Source organism: Tachyglossus aculeatus, chromosome 6 (assembly GCF_015852505.1).
Source record: "Tachyglossus aculeatus isolate mTacAcu1 chromosome 6, mTacAcu1.pri, whole genome shotgun sequence".
Taxonomy (NCBI): Eukaryota; Metazoa; Chordata; class Mammalia; order Monotremata; family Tachyglossidae; genus Tachyglossus; species Tachyglossus aculeatus.
The window spans coordinates 15,088,314-15,110,828 of record NC_052071.1 but is presented as its reverse complement, the minus strand read 5'-3'; the positions used below and the strand labels follow the sequence as shown (position 1 = coordinate 15,110,828).

The 22,515-nt window shown below is 46.9% G+C and overlaps 1 protein-coding gene across 3 annotated transcripts in view; it reads right to left on the bottom strand.

Moving 5' to 3' along the window:
- The window catches only part of AMMECR1 (AMMECR nuclear protein 1), a 117,010-nt gene extending 99,251 nt beyond the window's left edge, over positions 1 to 17,759 (bottom strand). For all 3 annotated transcript variants that reach the window (XR_005451565.1, XM_038747636.1, XM_038747637.1), the window contains exon 1: positions 17,260 to 17,759. Coding sequence is in view for 2 of the 3 variants with exons in the window: in XM_038747636.1 (XP_038603564.1) it covers positions 17,260 to 17,759 (500 nt within the window). In the remaining variant the exon portion in view is untranslated. The remainder of the gene's footprint in view (positions 1 to 17,259) is intronic.
- Positions 17,760 to 22,515: the final 4,756 nt, after the last annotated feature.

The following is a 22,515-nucleotide window of genomic DNA, read 5'->3' as shown; positions in this document are numbered from 1 at the left end:
GATTGATGATGATGATGATGATGATGAGAGGGTGAAAGATGGTTAAGACAGGTACTGAAGACCATAGCAGCAACCAAGGCAATTGTCTGTCTTTTGGGGAGTGGCCAGTTGGCCATAATCAAACAATCACTGGCATTTATTGATTGCTATGTGCAGGGCACTGTATTGGGAGTATGGGAGATAAATTTATGATAGGAATACCCACATGAGTCCCTCTAAATCGTAAATTCATTGTGGGCAGGGAATGTGTCGTTTTATTGCGTTGTATTCTCACAAGCACTTAGTACAGAACTCTGCGCACTATTAGTGCTCAAAAAATACAATCGTCTGAGTCCTGCACATAAGAAACAACCGTGTACACTGAGCAACAGACTGTACCCTACCCACGTCCTCTTGTGTGGACTTCCATGTCCCAGCAGGAGCACAACAGCGTGGGTGGTTGAAAAGGTCAATGGTGGACCCACAGCCCTGACCACAACAGGCACATTAAAAAATTGCCCCCAGGGCTGTTATGTTTAATGTTTGCAGCGCATGGCGCTGACTTCTGTTTTGCCTGCTAGCCTCTGGCTCCTTACAAAGTTTTTGCTATGATAGAGCTGTCCTTTCTTAACAGGAGTATGCCACACTGGTCTACCCTCTGCAGTTGACTGTCAGTTTTTAACTGGGATGCAGCATCGCCTGAGAATCGGCTTTATTGTGTCCATAAACATTTCCTCTACACGTCTTGCTTTTAATTTCCCAATTTTAGCTCTGCGTACAGCAACCGATTAGGTCTGCTCATTCTCCTCCCGGCTATCACCCAGTGCAGTGATTTTAAAGTGAGCTTAATTCCCTTCCAGAATGTCATTTATGGTGATTAGGGCCTATTTTTTTTTTTTTTTTGTAAAATTGTAAAAGGCTGAAAGGTTCAATTACTGTTAAATCCAACGTTCTCCTTGTAGTCCCGACCCTTTCTTCTTCACAGGATCTGATGGGCATGGCTTCTATCTGGTTAAGGGGCTTGGTCACTTTATTAGTAAAAATCAACAGAGAGCAGACAGGAGAACCTGGGATGAAACTAACTAGAGTAGTAAAATGACAAAAGAAGGTACTTAATCAAATGCAGATATGCTAACGAGGCAAGTGAAAAATACCAGCTAAATACCAGGTCTTGGAATGTTATCTGGTTGAAAAACTTGACAGGGGGCCTGTCTGGGAAATGCTAATAATTTCCAAGTACTCGGGGAAACAAAGGATTTGGAACTGGAAACTGGCTTCTCCTATAAATCTAGCTTTAGACTCTTCACACACTCAGGGCTTAATTTAGTGAACTAACTTCTCTCTCCAGCTTTATTACTGAGTACTTTAAAAGCGCCTCTGCTTTCAAAAGGCATGGCGCAAGGCCCTTGGCGATATGCACCCCATCCAAGCCCCGATCCACTCTGTGCTTGACTGACAGGGCCAAGAGCACAGGTGTGTAAGCCACTATTCATTGACTTCATTCAATCGTATTTATTGAGCGCTTACTGTGTGCAGAGCACTGTACTAAGTGCTTGGGAAGTACAAGTTGGCAACACAAAGATGGTCCCTACCCAACAGTGGGCTCACAGTCTAGAAGGGGGAGACAGACAACAAGACAAAACATATTAACAAAATAAAATAAATAGAATAAATATGTACAAATAAAATAGAGGAATAAATACATACAAACCTATATACATATATACAGGTGGTGTGGGGAGGGGAAGGAGGTAAGGCGGGGGGATGGGGAGAGGAAGGAGGGGGCTCAGTCTGGGATAATGATAGCATTTATTAAGCTCTTACTATGTGCCACACACTGTTCTAAGCGCTGGGGAGGTTACAAGGTGATCAGGTTGTCCCACGGGGAGCTCACAGTCTTCATCCCCATTTTACAGATGAGGGAACGGAGGTCCAGAGAAGTTAAGTGACTTGCCCAAAGTCACACAGCTGACAATTGGCAGAGCCGGGATTTGAACCCATGACCTCTGACTCCAAAGCCCGGGCTCTCTCCACTGAGCCACGCTGCTTCTAGCACTAGAAGCAACTCCTCTGGTCAGGGACTGAAGCTTATCCACCATTACGGGTGGGAGACCATCCCTGGCAACTTATGACCGCTTGACTGTATGGTCCTCAATGGCCAGGATTGAATCTATAATTTCTGCTGTGTTTACCGAACAGTTAGCAAAGTGCTCCGCACGCTGCCCGTACTCAAGCTTGCTGATGCCATCCTCTGGCTTTGTCTCTGTCTCACCCCAATGCTGGAGTAGATACGAGCTAACCAGGTTGGACGCAGTCCCTGCCCTGCATAGGATTCACAGCCTAAGAAGGAGGGAGAACAGGAGAACTAAGGCCCAGAGAAGTGAAGTGACTTACCCAAGGTCACACAGCAGACAAGTGGCAGAGACGGAATTAGAACCCACGACCTTCAGGTCGGTGCTCTATCCACTAAGCCATTCTGCTACTCATGCAGCCCTATTTTCTGGCTGTTGTATAGTATTCTATCGCCACTGTCCCCCCCAACCAAGAGGCTCTACAATGTTAAGGGTTCTCCAAGGAAATGGTGACCTATATCAGTCTTACTTCTTTCTGCTGCCCCATTGACCAGTTTCCAGGCCCGGGAGTTTCTTGTTGGCACCAGCCCCTGGTTTCTACTCGAGATATAGGTTGCCCCAGGGATTCTGGAAAACCCTGAGCAAGCAGATTGATTCTGTGACGCCACCAGGAATTCTGATCCTCTTGGAAATCTTGGGCTAACACAGACGCCTCCAGCTCCCCTGAAAGACAGAACACGGAAGGGCTGCCAGAATGAGCAGCAGTGTGGTCTCGTGGCTACAGCATAGGGCTGGGAGACGGAAGGACCTGGGTTCTAGTCGTGGCTCTGTCACCTTGGGCAAGTCACTCCAACTTTTCTGGGCCTCAGTTACCTCATCTGTAAAATGGAGATTAAGACTTTGTGCCCCATGTGGGACACAGACTGTGTCTAACCTGACTAGCCTGTATCTACCCCAGCGCTTTGAAAAGTGCCTGACATATGGTAAGCACTTCAACACCATAAAATAAAATAAAATAATAAAATAAAATAAAATAATAAAATAAAAAATAAAATAAAATAAAATAAATAAAATAAAATAAAATGACCACACGCACTCAGACGTCCTTGAGACCAGAAGGGCCGGCTCCCTGGTAGGGTGACCCCAGACAAGTACAGGTCTCCCAAGCCCTCCACGGTCCAACTTCCACCCCAGGCTCCAGGTCCCAAAGTTTTCCAGGATCCTAGGGTAAACTGCTGGTCAGGTGGGCCCTACATTCCGGAAGCACTGACAAGCACTCACCCAGGGCTAAGAGTCAAGCCATGCCATCTAGAGATTTTGACTATATTAACTAAATAGCTCTTCACTTTATATGAGATTTCTGCTTGGATTCAGATGTATCTTTTACTTCCCCTGCAATTCCAAAGATGTGCTTTTCACAGAGAGGGTTCACAGGAGGCAAGTTTGGCTATTGCTTGAGGGATTCGGGTTCTGGCAGGCTTAGGTTTGCTTGGCTTGGGCTTCTGGTGCTTTGACGGAGACATGTCCAAAGGTTAGTCAGGGGAACTTTAGAGGGCTGGGAAAAAAGGGAGGGGCGGGGTATTAGTAACATCCCCGTTTCATTCATTCATTCACTCATTCAATCGTTTTTATTGAGCGCTCACTGTGGGCAGAGCACTGTACTAAGCACTTGGGAAGTACAAGTCGGAAACATATAGAGACGGTCCCTACCCAACAACGGGCTCACAGTCTAGAAGGGGGAGACGGACAACAAAACAATACATGTAGACAGGTGTCAAAATTGTCAGAATAAATAGAATTATAGCTATATGCACAACATTAACAAAATAAATAGAATAGTAAATATGTACAAGTAAATAAATAGAATAATAAATCTGTACAAATATATGCAAGTGCTGTGGGAGGGGAAGGAGGTAGGGCAGAGGGAGGGGGATGGGGATTCTTCTACTGAAATGATGGGCTGCTGTTCACTGGTGAGAAAACTGAGGACTGGACTGAAGTAATGTTGCCTAGAGGAAAGAAGCACGGGTTCTCATCCCGTTTCCGCCACTTGCCAGCTGTGTGACTTTGGTCAAGTCGCTTCACTTCTCTGTGCCTCAGTTTCCTCATCGGTCGAATGGAGATGAAACATCTGTTCTCCCTCCAATTTAGACTGCAAGCTCCAACTGGAGCAGGATTGTGTCTGACCTGATGATCTTGAATCTACCCCAGGGCTTAGTATAGTGCTTAGCACACAGAGAAGGCTTAAACACAACAGCCATTATTACTGTTAAGAGATTATGTGACTTGCATGTAGTCATCCAATAAACCAGTGGCAGACCCATGACTGGGATTCTAGATCCAGGCCCTTTCCACTGTTTGCAGTACGTGACCCCAAAGGAAAAGGAGGGAACCTTGAAAAGGAAAACTAACCATTTTTTTAGCCTTTCCTGGGCATGCCGTCAGTCAGCTCACATCCTCTGGTGCTCCCTGCTTACTCAGCCTGATTCAGAACAGTCCCAGAAAAAGGCATAGAATCACCGAAAATGGTGAGGGGGTGGCGATAGGAAAGAGCAATTTAAATTGAGAATTCCTGTCACCATTCTTTAAGGAAATACATCTGCCTCCAAGACAACAGACAAAGGTCTTAAAAATCTGGATAACTTGGACAAGAGACAATAAAGTAGCAACCTGCATCACTCTGATATGCTGAAAGACTAATAATTTATGGAACTATGTGCATTTTACTGTACAGACTTTGGAGTTCGATTAAAGATGTCCCGAACTGACTTCATGAAATATGAAATTAAAGTTGATGTAGTAAAACTCTTGTCGAGCACCAATGAGCAGATGGAAATCATGAAAATGCTTTTGATTATACAAGTCCAATTTCAGCCATTTCTCATCTGCTCAAAGTAGTTTGAAGAAGTGTTGTACATTCTTAGCATCTAATTGGCAAGAGGTTTTCTTTTGTAAACCCACTCTGCTTCTGGGAAATTTACACATTTTAGAGGAAAAACAATTGAGTAGAAGAAAAAAAAAAAAGCACTTTCCATTTCTGGCAGTGATTCTATCTTGGTTTTCCAGTAGTCTCAAAGGTGCCAGCATAAATATCTTCACCCACTAGCACCAGGGTCCAGCTATAGTTAAATAATGGCCCCAATACAGTTGCTAGGAAAATGCAGGGCTAAATTATTATTTCTTGGGTGGGTGGGAGAGAAAGCCAAGATAAGCTTGGAGCATTTCTAATTGTTGAACTATATTTTACGCCTTATCCAGTGCTTAGAATAATGCTTGGCACACAGTAAACAAATAATACCCCTTCACCTAAAAATAAATGCATTTCAACTACTGCATCTCTATGTCACTGACTGTTATTAATGATCTAGAACCCCACTTGGAAACTCCCAGTTCAAGGAAAATTCTTGGGTCTCCTTCAGTCACAGAAGACAAAAAATTCTTCTACTGAAATTATGGGCTGCTGAAAAACAGCATATTTCGGTCCTTCATGGTGTCCAACATTCTCAGGCAGGATTTTTATTATTATTAATAATAATAATAGGAATATTTAAGTGATGACTACATGTCAAGCATGGCTCTAAGCTGTAGGGTGGATACAAGTCAATCAGGTAGGATACAGTCACTGTTCCAAATGGGGCTCATAGCCTAAACAGGAAGAGGAATCGGTTTGAATCCCAGTTTTAAACATGAGAAAACTGAGGCATAGAGAAGTGAAGTGACTTATCCAAGGTCACCCAGAAGAAAAGTGGTGGAGCTGGGCTCAGAATCAAGGTCCCCTGACTCCCGGATCCTTGCTCTTTCCACTAGGCCGCACTGCTTCTCAGCATGTTATTTGTAATAACCATATAGAAATTGTTCACTTGTCTTTATACATGAAAGGCAGCCAACTGCCAGAGAGCACCATTTGCAATGCTAATGGTGTCTTGTTAATATGGCCAACTAACCCACACTGGTTAGTGGGGCGGTGGGAGAGCAGGTCACGAATTTTGGGGTCATTGACAGCAGGACTACATTATATCTCTCTTTTCTTTAAAGGTATTTCTTAAGTCTTACTATGTGTCAGGCGTTGCTCTAAGCACTGGGGTAGAGTCAACCTAATCAGGTAAGACACAGTCCATGTCCCACATGGGGTTCACAGTCTTATTCCCCATTTTACAGACTAGGGAACTGAGGCCCCAAGAAGGGACTTGCCCAAAATCACACAGCAGACAAATGGCAGAGCCGGGATTAGAATCCAGGTCCTTCTGACTCCCAAGCCCATGCTCTACCCACTAGCCCATGCTGCCTCTGGGCCGGGGAGTAGCGGTCGAGCAAGTAAGAGTGGAGCGGAGCGGCGGCTCCTTCTTTTCCTCCTCACCTACTCAGGCTGCTTCTGCACCATTTCTAGTTCAGCCACAACTGCATCAATGTGCCACAACAAAAACCTGGACAAAACACCTGGCAGTGACCGTGACAACAAAGAAAGCAATGGTAGCTAAGTGTGAGCTGTCTGCTCCTCTCTTTATCTTCCTCCATTGCTGGGTCATTCCATCAGCCTGCTCAGCATTCATGCCAATATCTGTATTTTTAGTATTCATACCAAAACACTAAATCTCAATACTAAGGTACATCTATTTTAGCCCTTTAACCTGTTGTATATTGGCCTATGGTTGGATATTGGGTTATTTTCCTAATGAAGGACACCATCCTCATGTTGCAGGACACATGGATGTACTTGGCTTGAACTATGGGTCTGATTGTGCAGGCCTGCTTATGATAATAATAATAATAGTATTTGTTAAGCGCTTACTATGTGCCAAGCACTGTTCTAAGCACTGGAGTAGATACAAGGTATTCAGGTTGTCCCACGTGGGGCTCACAGTCTTAATTCCCATTTTAGGCCCTCTAGACTGAATGCTCCTTTTGGGCAGGGAATGGCTCTACCATCTCCGTTGTACTGCACTCTCAACTGTAGTCTCTCCCCTTCTACATTGTAAGCTCGTTTTTGGCACACTCCACTCCTCTGGTGCTAACCTTCTCACCAAGTCTCGTTCATTCATTCATTCATTCAATCGTATTTACTGATCGCTTACTGTGTGCAGAGCACTGTACTAAGTGCTTGGGAAGTACGAGTCGGCAACATACAGAGGTGGTCCCAACCCAACAACGGGCTCACAGTCTAGAAGGGAGAGACAGACAACAAAACATGTAGACAGGTATCAAAATCACCAGAACAAATAGAATTAAACCTATATGCACATCATTAACAAAATTAATAGAAAATATGTACAAGCAAAATAGAGTAATAAATCTGTACAAATGTATACAAGTGCTGTGGGGAGGGGAAGGAGGTAAGGCCAGGGGGATGGGGAGGAGGAGAGGAAAAAGGGGGCTCAGTCTGTGAAGGCCTCCTGGAGGAGGTGAGCTTTCAGTAGGGCTTTGAAGGAAGGAAGAGAGCTAGCTTGGTGGATGTGTGGAGGGAGGGCATTCCAGGCCAGGGGGAGGAACGTGGGTCGGGGGTCGACGGCGGGACAGGCGAGAACGAGGTACAGTGAGGAGGTGAGCGGCAGAGGAGCGGCAGGTGCTGGCTGGGCTGTAGAAGAAGAGAAGGGAGGTGAGGCAGGAGGGGGCAAGGTGATGGACAGCCTTCACCTGTCCTGCCGCCGACCCCTGGCCCACATCCCACCTCTGGCCTGGAACGTCCTCCCTCCTCAAACCCACTAAACAATCACACTTCCCCCCGTCAGAGCCCTACTGAAGGCTCTCCTCCTCCAAGAGGCCTTCTCAGACTAAGCCCCCCTTTTCCTCAGCTCTCCCTCACCTCCGTGTCACCTTGACTTGCCCCCTTTGCTCTTCCCCCACTCTCCCTGCCCCACAGCACTTATGTGCATATGCACATATCTATAATTCTATTTATTTATACTGATGCCTGTTTACTTGTTTTGATGTCTGTCTCCCCCCTTCTAGACTGTAAGCCTGGTGTGGGCAGGGATCATCTCTATTACTGAATGGTACTTTCCAAGCGCTTAGTACAGTGCTCTGCATAGAGTAAGCGCTCACTAAACACAGCTGAATGAATGAAGATATGACTGCTTGACTGTAAGGTCCTCAATGGCCAGGATTGAATCTATCACTTCTGGGGTGTGTACCAGGCAACTAGCGAAGTGCTCTGCACATTGCACGGACTCAATCAACCTTGCCAACGCCATCCTCTGTCTCATTTTGAGCTCCCCAAAATATGGATCCCATCATCCATATTCAGGTCACAGCAATGCGGCAACTGGGGCTCAAAATATTGGTTCCATGATATCCTGACCCAAAAAGGACCTTCATTCTGTCAATTTTACTAATACTGTAGAGGCTCCTAAAGTAAAAGGCCCACCTCTAAGTGATCTTCCAGGAATATTGAAAATGTGTATTTAGTTGGACTGGTTAAGATTGTAAGCTTCTTGGAGCCAGGCACCATGTAGTCTACTTTTACTGTGCTCTCCAAGCACTTGGCCAACAGTAAATATAATAATAATAATTATGGCATTTGTTAAGCACTTACTAAGTGCCAAGCACTGTTCTCTTTGACTGACTGACTCCCTCCTGGAGCAATAGATAAAGCAGCAAGCTGGAGAGAAATTCCTCAAACAATGTCTGAGCTTCCCAGCAAAACTTGTTTACAAAGAAGTGATTTTTAAGTGATCTTTACTCATTCCCATGGAAACTTCACTATTGTTTATTAGAACTGAATATTTATTGAACACCTGCAGAATGCTAAGGGTGCTACGCCACATGATCTCACAGACCTCCATTGCTGGCATTGTGTTCAGTCTGCAAAACTGAATAATACTGACATAGGAGATATAAAATGCACAGTACGGCACATTAAGCGCCTCTAGAATGAACCAATCGCACATAACACGGTGGCTCAACCAAATGCAAACTAATGACAAGCAACTTTAATGAACGAATTCAGGGCAACTTTGGTTGGGGATGAAAGGAATTCAGAAGAAAATGAGACCTATTAGAGAAGCCATATTTGCACTGGGTTTCTTAAAATATTAATCAAGTCTTTTCTCAAGAATCTATTTTTATTTAACACTCCTGAAACTACACTTGAAATAGACTGCATGCCAACTCAAAGGTTTAAGCCCCAGTAAAGCAGCGGGGCCCGGCAGATAGATGATGACCCTGGGAGTCAAGGGACTTGGGTTGTCACCTGAGCTTCGCCACTTGCCTGCTTGTGGGACTCTGGATAAGGCACTTCACTCGTTTGTCAGTCGGTCACTCAGTCGTCTTTACTGAGCACTTACTGTGTGCAGAGCACTATAGTAAGTGCTTGGGAGAGTTCAATATAACAATAAACAGACATGCTCCCTGTCCACAACGAACTTACAGTCTAGAGGGACATCCCGCGCCTCTCAGGGGTTTTAGAACACTACATAAAATGGATCCTACTTCAACGAAAAAAACCAAATATTTGACACCTCTATCTGCAGGTGAATCACTTTCTATGTTTGTGTGCCATGTCCCTATATTTCACCTTTACTGCCATCTCTGCTCACGCGAGTTTTTCTGCCTCTGAATCTGAAGAGAAGTAGGAAGATTTCTACCTTCCCTTTTATGTTTCCACTGCTTTCCAGAATACCAAGAAATCCCCAGTCCCTGACACTTTGGCCAACCACAGTGCCAAACAAAAGCTCCCTATTTGAGATCAAAACTCACCTTCCTTTGGATGTCTCTGAGTTCTGAAACATGTAGTGGGGGGAGGAGAGGGAGAAGGAGAGGGGGAGAGAGGGAGAGAGAGAGATTGATGCTTAGCCACACCTCATTCCTTGTCTTTTCCCTCCTTTCTCCCCGAAGTGTGGGCTGAAATAGCCCTGAGAAACACCTTGAGCCAAAAGCAAACACCTCATTCTAGTAAACATTATCTGGATGATAATGGTGATAGTGATAATGATGACAATAATAATAATTAATAATATTTAAAGCACTTGCTATGTGCCAAGCACTATACTAAGAGCTGGAGTAGATACATGATGATCAGGTTGGACACGGTCCCCGTCCCAAATGAGGCTCACAGCTTAAGTGGGAGGACGAAAAGGTAATGAATCCCCATTTTACAGATGAGGAAACTGAGGCCCAAAGTGAGAGACTTCCCCAAGGTCACCCACAGCAGGCAAGTGGCAGATTAACCAGGCTGCCTGATTCCCTGACCTGTGCCCTTTCCATTAGGCCATGCTGCTAATGTGCATGTTGTGAGTTCCATAGTGACTTCTGTATATAATTAGTTAAACCGGGACCCTACTCATGGATTACTTCTTTTCTATTAGAAACAGAGATGTTCGATTATTTCCTAAATATCACTCTGATTCTAATGGTCAGAAAGGTGAACGGCCTCCCTGGGTTTGGGGATTGGCTTACAATACTTCACTCAAAACTGAAACAGACTTATGGTCATCCGCTGGAGAGCTGGCCTCACATATATGACCCATTTTAGGTCTTCCTTTCCTGCATTATCAACTGGGGTCTCTCCCTGCCAGGTGGAACCCACGGGTAACTTATTTGACCTGCCAGGAAAGTTTAACATTTACCCCGAGAGGCTGCAGAATGCAAAAAATTGGGAGGACACTCAAGGTACTTCATTAGCCAGAGCTGACTGCCAGCAAAAGCTGATTCCAAGAACATAGAGAACCTTATTTGCCTCAGCATCTAATTGGCAAAGGATTAAAGCACCTGTGGGAAGTCATGAAAAAATGATGAACCACTGAAAAATATGTCACCGTCCAGTGTAACTCTTGCAAACATATTCCTTAATACAGCACGAGATGGTAGAGGAAAGATGTTCATTTAAAAGGCAGAGAATCCTAGCACACTTTAAGAACCTGTGCTGGGAAAGACCACAGGGAAAGTCAACAAAGTCATTTGTTCAACATTTATTGACTCGTATAGTATATAGGGTTGTACTACGGATATGATTTTATTGTGTTTTTTTTTAATAAAGCAGTTTCTTGCCTTTAAAGAGTCAACAGTCTAATAGGTGAATCCAAAACTAGTGAACAGCCAATCAACAAAAATGCAGGTATAAATCTGTACTTCCAGAAACTTCAAGCATCATCAAGGAAATTATCCCGGTCACTAAGCGGAGTAAGTGGATCTTGAGGAGGAGGGATAGATAAGGTAACAGGAACAAGAGGTTTTCCCTTACATAAAGGCCAGAAATGAGGAAAAACCGACAAAACGGGTACTATTACGCTATGAAGTCAGGGGCATAATAGAATATTTCTTAGTTTATACAAAGACTCTTCACATTCCTAACCCTAGAAAACACAAAGGTCACCTAAATACATTTCATTATCTACCTGGCTAGGCAAAGTACTAACAGGTTGTAATTTTCATCTTCAAAATGAAAAATGCACGGACACTGGTCGCTCTTAAAATACCGCCTCACTGAATCCTGGAGACACTAATGTAATAATTCAAGAAATTTTGTACACATATGGTTACCATTTTCTGACTGAGGAGCCTGAAAATCTCCAGGAAAAACATACTAGCATAGTGTGGGACAGGGACTGGTGTCCGATCTGATTCTCTCACATTTAGCAGCAAGCTTAGCACACGGCTCACACTTAATAAACACCACAATTATGACTACAGAAAAAAATCCCTAGGATTAAATACCAAAAAATAAAGAAAAGAAAAGGTAGACAAGAAGACCACAGGCAAAGGTGACTACAGAGGGAAGGGACAGTTGACTTTTCCCAGGTTATTAGAGCAGCAACACCTTGCCATAAGGTTTGTTTAAACTTTACATTTCCAGAAGACAAATACACCCATATGCCCTATTTGTTGAAAATACCCCCAGACCACCTGCTGATGCCTGTCTCAGCAACCTGGGTGGAATGAACTCCAACTCAAACCCTAATAACTTTATCTTCCCAGCCCTTTCCCATGTGCCTCCAGTACCTGGCTTTTAAGCTTGTTTGAACAGCTTGTTAATGACGTCACATCTCTTTTTCCATACTATTATTAACGAAAACTCACAATCCTGTTTCCAAACATGCCAGGGCAAGTTATCACTTTCATCAGCATCCACAGATGGCCTTCCCCGGTGAAGAGAGCAGTGCTGGTGGGCCTATAGTATTTGCTCCATCTCCAAAAAAAAAAAAAAAAAAAACCCAAAAACAAAAACCAAAAAATACCCAAAGAAGCAAATGTTTGTTTCATTTTGTTCTTCTCTGAAAAGTTGATACTAGGAAAGGGTATTTGATGCTTCAATTAGAACAATTTAATTTCCAAAAAAAAACCCTTCCTAAAATTAAATTTACTAGGGCTTAAAAAAAATGTGTGTTTAGATCATGGGGCTCCGTGTGGGACAAGGACTGTATCCAATATGATACTCTTGTACCTACTCCAGCGCTTAGCTCATGGCAAGCATTTAACAAATACCTTAGCAAACTTGCCATGACGTGTACCTTTCATTTCAGTACAGCCCCCTTTCCCCCATTTGTTTTCATTTTAGGGTTGTCTCTCCTGGCAGAACTGGGAGTTGGTACCAGACTTTAAAATTAGTGACTGGGCAATAGGCTACTTTTAAACCATCCTCAATCAGTGATGCTTATGGAGCGCTGACAGAGTGCTAAGCATTGTACTAAGCATTCGGGAGAGTGCGACAGTACGCAGGCAATGCTACCTGCTCTTGTAGAATTTACAATCTAATTGAAGACTCCACAGGTGGCCTTCCCCGGTGAACAGAGCAGTGCTGGTGGGCCTAGAGTATTTGCTCCATCTCAAAAAAAAAAAAAACCAAAAAAAAAAAAGAACCCAAAAAGACTACTGCTCTGGATTTCATGAAACTGCTAGTCGTTAACTGCTGGTCACCGAGTCCACTCTGCCACCATTCCATTCGTTCATGGACTGATTCACTCGGAACCAAACATGGCTGCACTCAGAAAAATGTGCCTTTTCAAGAAGTCCTGACCACCACACGGGCTGTGGAAATGTGGATGAGTTTAGAGAGGAGGACAAGAAATGTACTGTCCAGTTGAAGACTAGGTAACTATCCCAGGGTCCCCTTGAATAATTCAACACCTCATAAAACTCACTGGGTACCACCTTGGAGGTGTCAGGGAATATACAGGTGCTCTTTCCAACCTACTCTTGTGTGCAGAGTATTGGAGTTGTTTGTTAAACACTGCATCCCTCTTTCAAAATGTAAGTGCCTCAGAGACTAGACTGCAATAGACTGGGGCTGCTTAGGACACTGCTGATTTGAAGGCTCACCTCCTCCAGGAGGCCTTCCCAGACTAAGCCCCCCTTTCCTCAGCTCCCCTTCCCCTCCCCATAGCTGAGACTGGATCCCTTTGCCCTCCCCCTTCCCCCTCCACAGCATTTGTGTATATATGTACATATTTATAATTCGATTTATTTACATTGATGATGTGTATATAGCTATGCTTCTATTTATTTATATTGGTGCTATTGTTGTCTGTTGACTTGTTTCGATGCCTGTCTCCCCCCTTTTAGACTGTGAGCCCATTGTGGGCAGCGTTTGTCTCTGTTGCTGAAATGTACTTTCCATGCGCATAGTACAGTGCTCTGCACACAGAAAGTGCTCAACAAATACGACCAAATGAATGAATAATAATAATGATGATGGCACTTATTAGCACTTACTATGTGCAAAGTACTGTTCTAAGCGCTGGGGAGGTCACAAGGTGATCAGGTTGTCCCACGGGAGGGCTCACAGTCTTAATCCCCATTTTACAGATGAGGTAACTGAGGCCCACAGAAGTTAAGTGACTTGCCCAAAGACACACAGCTGACAATTGGCGGAGCCGGGGTTTGAACCCATGACCTCTGACTCCAAAGCCCACGCTCTTTCTGTTAAGCACTTCCTATGTGCCAGGCACTGTACTAAGCACTGGGGTGGATACAAAATAATCAGGTTGGACACAGTCTCTGAGTCCCTGTCCCACATGGGGCTCGCAATCTTAATTCCCACTTTACAGAAGAGGTAACTGAGGCACAGAGAAGTTAAATGACCTGCCCCAGGTCACATAGACACCTGGCGGAGCCGAAATTAGAACACGGGTCCTTCTGACTCCCGGGCCTATACTCTATTCACTAGACCACACTGCCTCTCTACTCAATCAGTGGCATTTATTTAGCATTTACTGTATGGGGGGAGGGAGGTTACAATAGAGCAGGTAGATATCCCTGCCCTCAAGGAACTTAAAATCTACTGCGCTGTAATGGTAAGACAGCAAGGGACTGGATAAATGCTGTGCTTTGTTAGGGTCTTGGGCGCTGCCATATTCAAAGAATACCACCATCAGGTACTTCGGCCAAAAGTATGGATCATTACTAGAGGTTCACAATCAAATGGACTGTTCATAGATTATGACAGATGAAAAAGGCCAACATTTGAAGTGTGATCTGTGGAGCATGTCAAAAAGCCAAAGGTTTTGGGGGTTTTTTTTGGTGAACTGGTCAAACTCCACGTTTTCCTCTTAAAGTTCAACTTACATTTGCTCTTGGCCCAAATGCACTTAAAAATGTGTGAAAACAGCACCTTCTCAAAGTGCAGTTCTCACCTGCTCTGAGGCAGTGGAGTGTGAATGCTAGCGCAACCTTTGCCAAACTCATATATATCAGCTCAAGAGGTAAACATGAGTTTGTTTTTTCAGTCCTGGGATACTGCACAGCCAACCTATAAGTTGGCTAAGGCTCATTATGACAGTATGGTCAAAGACAAAACCTAAGTCACAAATATAAATAGACAGTAGTACTAGATCACATTCAGGTTTTAAAAAAAAAAAAAACAACACAACAATTTTGGGGCAAGTTTGTAATGTTAAAAACTAAAGTCAAATTAGCATATTTCCCGAAACAAAACCTTTAAGCTTCCAAAAACTTGTAAAGAAAAGTCATTTAATGAGTATGGCACCAAGCCAGCTAGGATACTGTTGTGTGTGAAATGCTACCTGAGGATGGCAACGTCTGAGGAAAAAATAAAATGCACACAGACCATAGAAAAGTCATGGAAAAGAACACACGCATTTTGGGTTTCAAGGCTAAATAAAACAAGCTATATAAATTTATAGCTTCCATTACGCTTCGCTGTGAGTTTCACTAACTTTTTTATAAGTTCGGCACTAAAGAGAGTCCACTTCTACCTCCCCAAAATTAAAAGAATGGTTTTAGAGGACACTAGGCATTGTAATGGGAACCGACCCCAAGGGTCATTTGGATTAGCTGGAAAAAGGCTGCTCCTGTCAGTGTGACCTCAAACTGGATTTTGTTCAGGCGACGCCTCCTGTTGCTTGTACGCTACGTAATCATATTAAAGCAATTACCTCCCTTCTTGTTCTGTTCTTCTTGGCTATTTAATTTTTATCCAAACATTCGCATCAACAGCCAAAACAATCTGAAACACCAGCTTACTTGGCAACAGCCTTTCCAGCCTCACCAACAAAATTACCCAGGTAGTATTTCCCTCGCTCTTTCGCTGAAATTTTATCCTCTTAAAAAATACGGCTGCAAGAGTAAGTAGCGAACGGTGATGTAAAACAACTAAAACGTTCGGAAAACAAAACCCCACCCAGCACAAGCGTAGGCTTCTGGTGTTTTAAAAAGCAAAAATCCCTCGACGCTTGCTACAGACTGCTATTAACTCATACTGGCTGGGAATTTTTAAGGATAACTGTCCATTTGGAAAGCTCATCATCATTTTCAAAAGTGCACGGACTGAATGCATGCTTGAGTCCCGTACACACGGGACCCCCGCCCCAAACTCGGTGCCAAGGGGTAACCGGACTGGCAGGACCTGGGGAGAGGGTGGCGCGGGGTTAAAAAGATGCAACCTACCTGTTGGAAGGAGAAGATGCCTTGGGGAGGAGGAAGGGGCCAGAAGGTCAATCCCAGGGGGCAGATGAATGGGGAAGCCAGCCAGCCCTGAAATGGCCAGGAGTGGTTCACCCCGAGTAGAGGGAATTATGAAAATGTGGAGGGATGGGGGGGGGGGGGGGGGGGGGCTGGTCATCTTTGGAGATCTGGGAGCTTCCTCCCTAAAAGAGGGCAGGAAGTGAAAACAAGTGAGGACCCAGAGGTGGGCCAGACTGGAGGTGAGGGGCAAGCAAACCCCCACGGTGGCTGTGCACGGCTCTGCCCTGGAGGTGCCAGGGGGAAGGTGTCTCCGGCTGGCGTGAGGGGCACCTCTGAAATGGTGAGGGGGCACTCTGAGCTGGTGGGAGGGGGCACCTCTGAAATGGTGAGGGGGCACTCTGAGCTGGTGGGAGGGGGCACCTCTGAAATGGTGAGGGGGCACTCTGAGCTGGTGGGAGGGGGCACCTCTGAGCTGGTGGGAGGGACTCACCCCGGGCTGATGTGAAGGGGTCACCCCGGGGCTGGTGTGAAGGGGGCACCCCGGGGCTGGTGTGAAGGGGGCACCCCGGGGCAGGTGTGAGGGGGCACCCCGGGGCTGGTGTGAAGGGGGCACCCCGGGGCTGGTGTGAAGGGAGGGGCACTCCCTGCTGGTGTGAAGGGGTCACCCCAGGCTGGTGTGAGGGGGCACTCCCCACTCGTGTTATGGGGTCACCCCAGGCTGGTCTGAGGGGACATCTCCCCAGGGCTGGTGTGAGGGGGCATCCCCCCCGGTGTGGTGGAAGGGGGCACCTTTCCCTGCTCGTGTCGGGGGGGGGGGGGGGTCACCCCGGGCTGGTGTTGGTGTGGTGGAAAGGGGCACCTTCACCTGCTCGTGTCAGGGGGGTCACCCCGGGCTGGTGTGAGGGGACACCTTCCCCTGCTCGTGATAGGGGGTCACCCCAGGATGGTGTTGAGGGGGCACCCTCTCCAGGCTTGTGTGAGGGGGCACCTTCACCTGCTCGTGTCAGGGGGGTCACCCCGGGCTGGTATGAGGGGGCACCTTCACCTGCTCGTGTCAGGGGGGTCACCCCGGGCTGGTGTGAGGGGACATCCTCTCCGGGCTGGTGTGAGGGGGCACCTTCCCCTGCTCGTGTCAGGGAGGGGGGCTGGTCACCCCAGGCTGGCATGAGGGGGGCATCCCCCCCGGTGTGGCGTGAGGGGGCATCCTCGTGTGAAGGGGTCACCCCAGGCCGGTGTGAGGGGGCACCCCGAATCACGTGAAGGGGTCACCCCGGGCAGGTGCCAGGGGGCGACCCCCCGGTGTGGTGCGAGGGGGGGGGGCACCCTCCCGGGCGGGGGCGAGGGGGGCACTCACTAGGGCTCGTTGGTGAAGCGGGGGGTCCGGGGCTGCTGGTACCCGTACAGGTGACAGTAGAGCACGTCGAAGCAGAAGCAGCACATCTCCGCCGACACCACCATCTTCCGGCCGCCGGGGGAGGACGACGACGAGGAGGAGGCGGCGGCGGCGGCGACGGCCGAAGGGGAGGAGGACGACGACGACGAGGAGGAGGGGGAGGCCAGGAGGGCCCCGACACCGCCACCCCCGACGCCGCCGACGCCGCAGGCCCTTGGTGGGGAGAGGGTGCAGCCGGCTCCTCCTCCACCTCCTCCTCCGGCCAGCCCTCCGAGCCCGTTGAGGCGGACTGCGGCCTCCCCGGCTCCCCGGGCCTGGCTGTCCCCGCCGCCGCCGCCGCCGCCTCCGCCTCCGCCGTGGGACGAGGACGACGAGGCGGCGGCGGCGGCGGCGGCGGCGGCGGCGGAGGGGGGCGAGCTGGACAGCTTCTGCTTCTTCACCCCGCAGCAGCCCGCCGCCATCTTGGAGCGCTCTCCCCCCACGCCGCGCTTCCGACCCATGGCGAGGCGGGCGGCCGGCGGGGGCGCGCACGTGGCGGGCGCGGGCGGCGGGGGGCGCGCACGGCGACGGCGACGCCGCCTCAGCCAAGGCCTCCTCCTCCTCAAGCGCCTCAGCCGCCTCCTGCTCCTCCTCCTCTTCCTCCTTCTCCTCAGCTTCGACAGACTTTTCCTCCTCCTCCTCTCCCTTCTTTTCCTCAGCTTCGACAGACTTTTCCTCCTCCTCCTCTCCCTTCTTTTCCTCAGCTTCTTCCTCCTTTTCCTCAGATTCGACCTCCTCCTCCTTTTCCTCCTCCTCCTCCTCTTTCTCCTCAGCTTCGACCTCCTTTTCCTCCTCTTCCTCCTTTTCCTCAGCTTCGACCTCCTCCTCCTTTTTCTCCTCAGCTTCGACCTCCTTTTCCTCAGCTTCTTCCTCCTTTTCCTCTTTCTCCTCAGCTTCGGCCTCCTCCTCCTTTTCCTCCTCCTCCTCTTTCTCCTCAGCTTCTTCCTCCTTTTCCTCCTCTTCCTCAGCTTCTTCCTCCTCTTCCTCAGCTTCTTCCTCCTTTTCCTCAGCTTCTTCCTCCTTTTCCTCAGCTTCTTCTTCCTTTTCCTCAGCTTCTTCCTCCTCTTCCTCAGCTTCCTCCCCCTTTTCCTCAGCTTCTTCCTCCTTTTCCTTAGCTTTGGCCTCCTCCTCCTTTTCCTCTTTCTCCTCAGCTTCGGCCTCCTCCTCCTTTTCCTCTTTCTCCTCAGCTTCGGCCTCCTCCTCCTTTTCCTCCTCTTTCTCCTCAGCTTCGACCTCCTTTTCCTCCTCTTCCTCCTCCTCTTTCTCCTCAGCTTCAACCTCCTTTTCCTCCTCTTCTTCCTCCTTTTCCTCCTCTTCTTCCTCTTTTTCCTCCTCTTCTTCCTCCTTTTCCTCCTCTTCTTCCTCCTTTTCCTCCTCTTCCTCGCCAGTCCCGCCGACGCGAGCCCTGAGAGGGAGACACAAAGGGTCGACGGCGGGAAATTTATTTTCTTATGCCATTCATTCATTCCGTCGTATTTATTGAGTGCTTCCTGGTGCGGAGCACTGTGCTAAGCGCTTGGGAAGTATAATCGGGCAACAGATTCATTCATTCAGTCGTATTTATTGAGCGCTTCCTGGGTTTGGAGCACTGTGCTAAGCGCTTGGGAAGTATAATTGGGCAACAGATTCATTCATTCCGTCGTATTTATTGAGCGCTTCTTGGGTGTGGAGCACTGTGCTAAGAGCTTGGGAAGTATAATTGGGCAACAGATTCATTCATTCAGTCGTATTTATTGAGCGCTTCCTGTGTGCGGAGCACTGTGCTAAGCGCTTGGGAAGTATAATTGGGCAACAGATTCATTCATTCAGTCGTATTTATTGAGCGCTTCCTGGGTGTGGAGCACTGTGCTAAGAGCTTGGGAAGTATAATTGGGCAACAGATTCATTCATTCAGTCGTATTTATTGAGCGCTTCCTGGGTGTGGAGCACTGTGCTAAGAGCTTGGGAAGTATAATTGGGCAACAGATTCATTCATTCAATCGCATTTATTGAGCGCTTCCTGGGTGTGGAGCACTGTGCTAAGCGCTTGGGAAGTATAATTGGGCAACAGATTCATTCATTCAGTCGTATTTATTGAGCGCTTCCTGGGTGTGGAGCACTGTGCTAAGCGCTTGGTAAGTATAATTGGGCAACAGATTCATTCATTAAGTCGTATTTATTGAGCGCTTCCTGGGTGTGGAGCACTGTGCTAAGCGCTTGGGAAGTATAATTGGGCAACAGATTCATTCATTCAATCGCATTTATTGAGCACTTCCTGGGTGTGGAGCACTGTGCTAAGCGCTTGGGAAGTATAATTGGGCAACAGATTCATTCATTCAGTCGCATTTATTGAGCGCTTCCTGGGTGCAGAGCACTGTGCTAAGTGCTTGGAAAGTATAATTGGGCAACAGATTCATTCAGTCGCATTTATTGAGCGCTTCCTGGGTGTGGAGCACTGTGCTACGCGCTTGGGAAGTATAATTGGGCAACAGATTCATTCATTCAATCGCATTTATTGAGCGCTTCCTGGGTTTGGAGCACTGTGCTAAGCGCTTGGGAAGTATAATTGGGCAACAGATTCATTCATTCAGTCGTATTTATTGAGCGCTTCCTGGGTGCAGAGCACTGTGCTAAGCGCTTGGAAAGTATAATTGGGCAACAGATTCATTCAGTCGCATTTATTGAGCGCTTCCTGGGTGTGGAGCACTGTGCTACGCGCTTGGGAAGTATAATTGGGCAACAGATTCATTCATTCAATCGCATTTATTGAGCGCTTCCTGGGTTTGGAGCACTGTGCTAAGTGCTTGGGAAGTATAATTGGGCAACAGATTCATTCATTCCGTCGTATTTATTGAGCGCTTCCTGGGTGTGGAGCACTGTGCTAAGAGCTTGGGAAGTATAATTGGGCAACAGATTCATTCATTCAGTCGTATTTATTGAGCGCTTCCTGTGTGTGGAGCACTGTGCTAAGCGCTTGGGAAGTATAATTGGGCAACAGATTCATTCATTCAATCGTATTTATTGAGCGCTTCCTGTGTGCGGAGCACTGTGCTAAGCACTTGGGAAGTATGATTGGGCAACAGGTAGAGACGGCCCCTACCCAACAACGGGCTCACAGGCTAGAAGGGGGAGACAGATAACAAAACATGGAGATAGGTGTCAATACTATCAGAATAAATACAATTATAGCTATGTGCACATCATTAACAAAATAAATAGAATTGTCAATAGATACAAGTAAAATAGGGTAAAAAATCTGTACAATAAATACGATTGAATGAATGAATGAACTCAATTGTATTTATTGAGCACTTCCTGCGTGCAGAGCACTGTGCTAAGCGCTTGAGAAGTAAGATTGGGCAACAGGTAGAGACGGCCCCTACTCAACAACGGGCTCACAGGCTAGAAGGGGGAGACAGACAACAAAGGAGACAGGTGTCAAAATCATCAGAATAAATAGAATTATAGCTACGTACACATCATTAAATTAAATAGAATAGTCAATATGTACAAGTAAAACAGTAATAAATCTGTACAAATATATTCATTCATTCAATCGTATTTATTGAGTGCCTCCCGTGTGCAGAGCACTGGACTAAGCGCTTGGGAAGTACAAATCGACAACAATGTAGAGACAGTCCCTACCCAACAACGTGCTCACAGGCTAGAAAGGGGAGACAGACAACCAAACAAAACATGTAGATGGGTGTCAAAACCGTCAGAATAAACAGAATTATAGCTATATGCACATCATTAACAAAAACAGAATAGTAAATATGTACAAGTAAAATAGAGTAATAAATCTGTACAAATATATACAAGTGCTGTGGGGAGGGGAAGGAGGATGGGGAGGAGGAGAGGGAAAAGGGGGCTCAGTCTGGGAAGGCCTCCTGGAGGAGGTGTGCTCTCAGTAGGGCTTTGAAGGGAGGAAGAGAGCTAGTTTGGCGGATCGACATATATAGATACACATCTATTTTAGAGAAGCAGCTTGGATCAGGGGAAAGAGGCTGGTCTGGGGAGGCAGAGGTCATGGGTTCTAATCCCGGCTCCGCCACTTGTCTGCTGGGTGACTTTGGGCAAGTCACTTCACTTCTCTGGGCCCCAGTTCCCTCATCTGTAAAATGGGGCTTAATAATAATGGTGGTTTTTGTTAAGCGCTGATTATGTGCCAAGCACTGTTCTAAGCGCTGGGGGAGATACAAGGTCATCAGGTTGTCCCACGTGGGGCTCACAGTCTTCTTCATCTCCATTTGACAGATGAGGGAACTGAGGCTCAGAGAAGTGAAGCGACTTGCCGAAGGTCACACAGCAGACAAGTGGCGGAGCCGGGATTAGAACCCACGACCTCTGACTCCCAAGCCCGGGATCTTACCACTCAAGACTGGGAGCCCGCCGTGGGACAACCTGATCACCTTGTAACCTCCCTGGCGCTTAGAAGAGTCCTTTGCACAAGGTAAGCCCTTAATAAATGCCATTATTATTATTATTATTATTATTTATAGATGAATGAATATCTAATTCTATTTATGTTGATGCCTGTTTACTTGTTTGGTTGTCTGTCTCGTTCATTCATTCATTCAGAGAACCAGTGTGGCTCACTATAGAAAGAGCCCGGGCTTGGGAGTCAGAGGTCGTGGGTTCTAATCCCATGGGATCCCATAGCTTTAGTAGCAATAGTAGTCATATTAGCAGTAGCAGTCATAGTGGTAGTATATGTTGCCAACTTGTACTTCCCAAGCGCTTAGTACAGTGCTCTGCACACAGTAAGCGCTCAATAAATACGATTGAATGAATGAATGAAAATGGTAGCAGTAGGATTAGTAACAATACTAGATTGTGAGCCCGCTGTTGGGTAGGGACCATCTCTATGTGTTGCCGATTTGTACTTCCCAAGGGCTTAGTACAGTGCTCTGCACACAATAAGCACTCAATAAATACAATTGAATGAATTAATGACTACACAAGCGTTGTGGGGAGGGGGAGGAGGGAGGGGAGAGGGGAAGGGCGATAGGGAGGAGAGGAGGAGCAGAGGAAAAGGTGGGGCTCAGTCTGGGAAGGCCTCCTTCTTGACTGTGAGCCCGTTCTTGGGTAGGGACCGTCTCTGTTGCCGAATTGTACTTTCCAAGCGCTTAGTACAGTGCTCTGCACTGTAAGCGCTCAATAAATACGACAGGATGAATGAATGAGTGAATGGGAAGG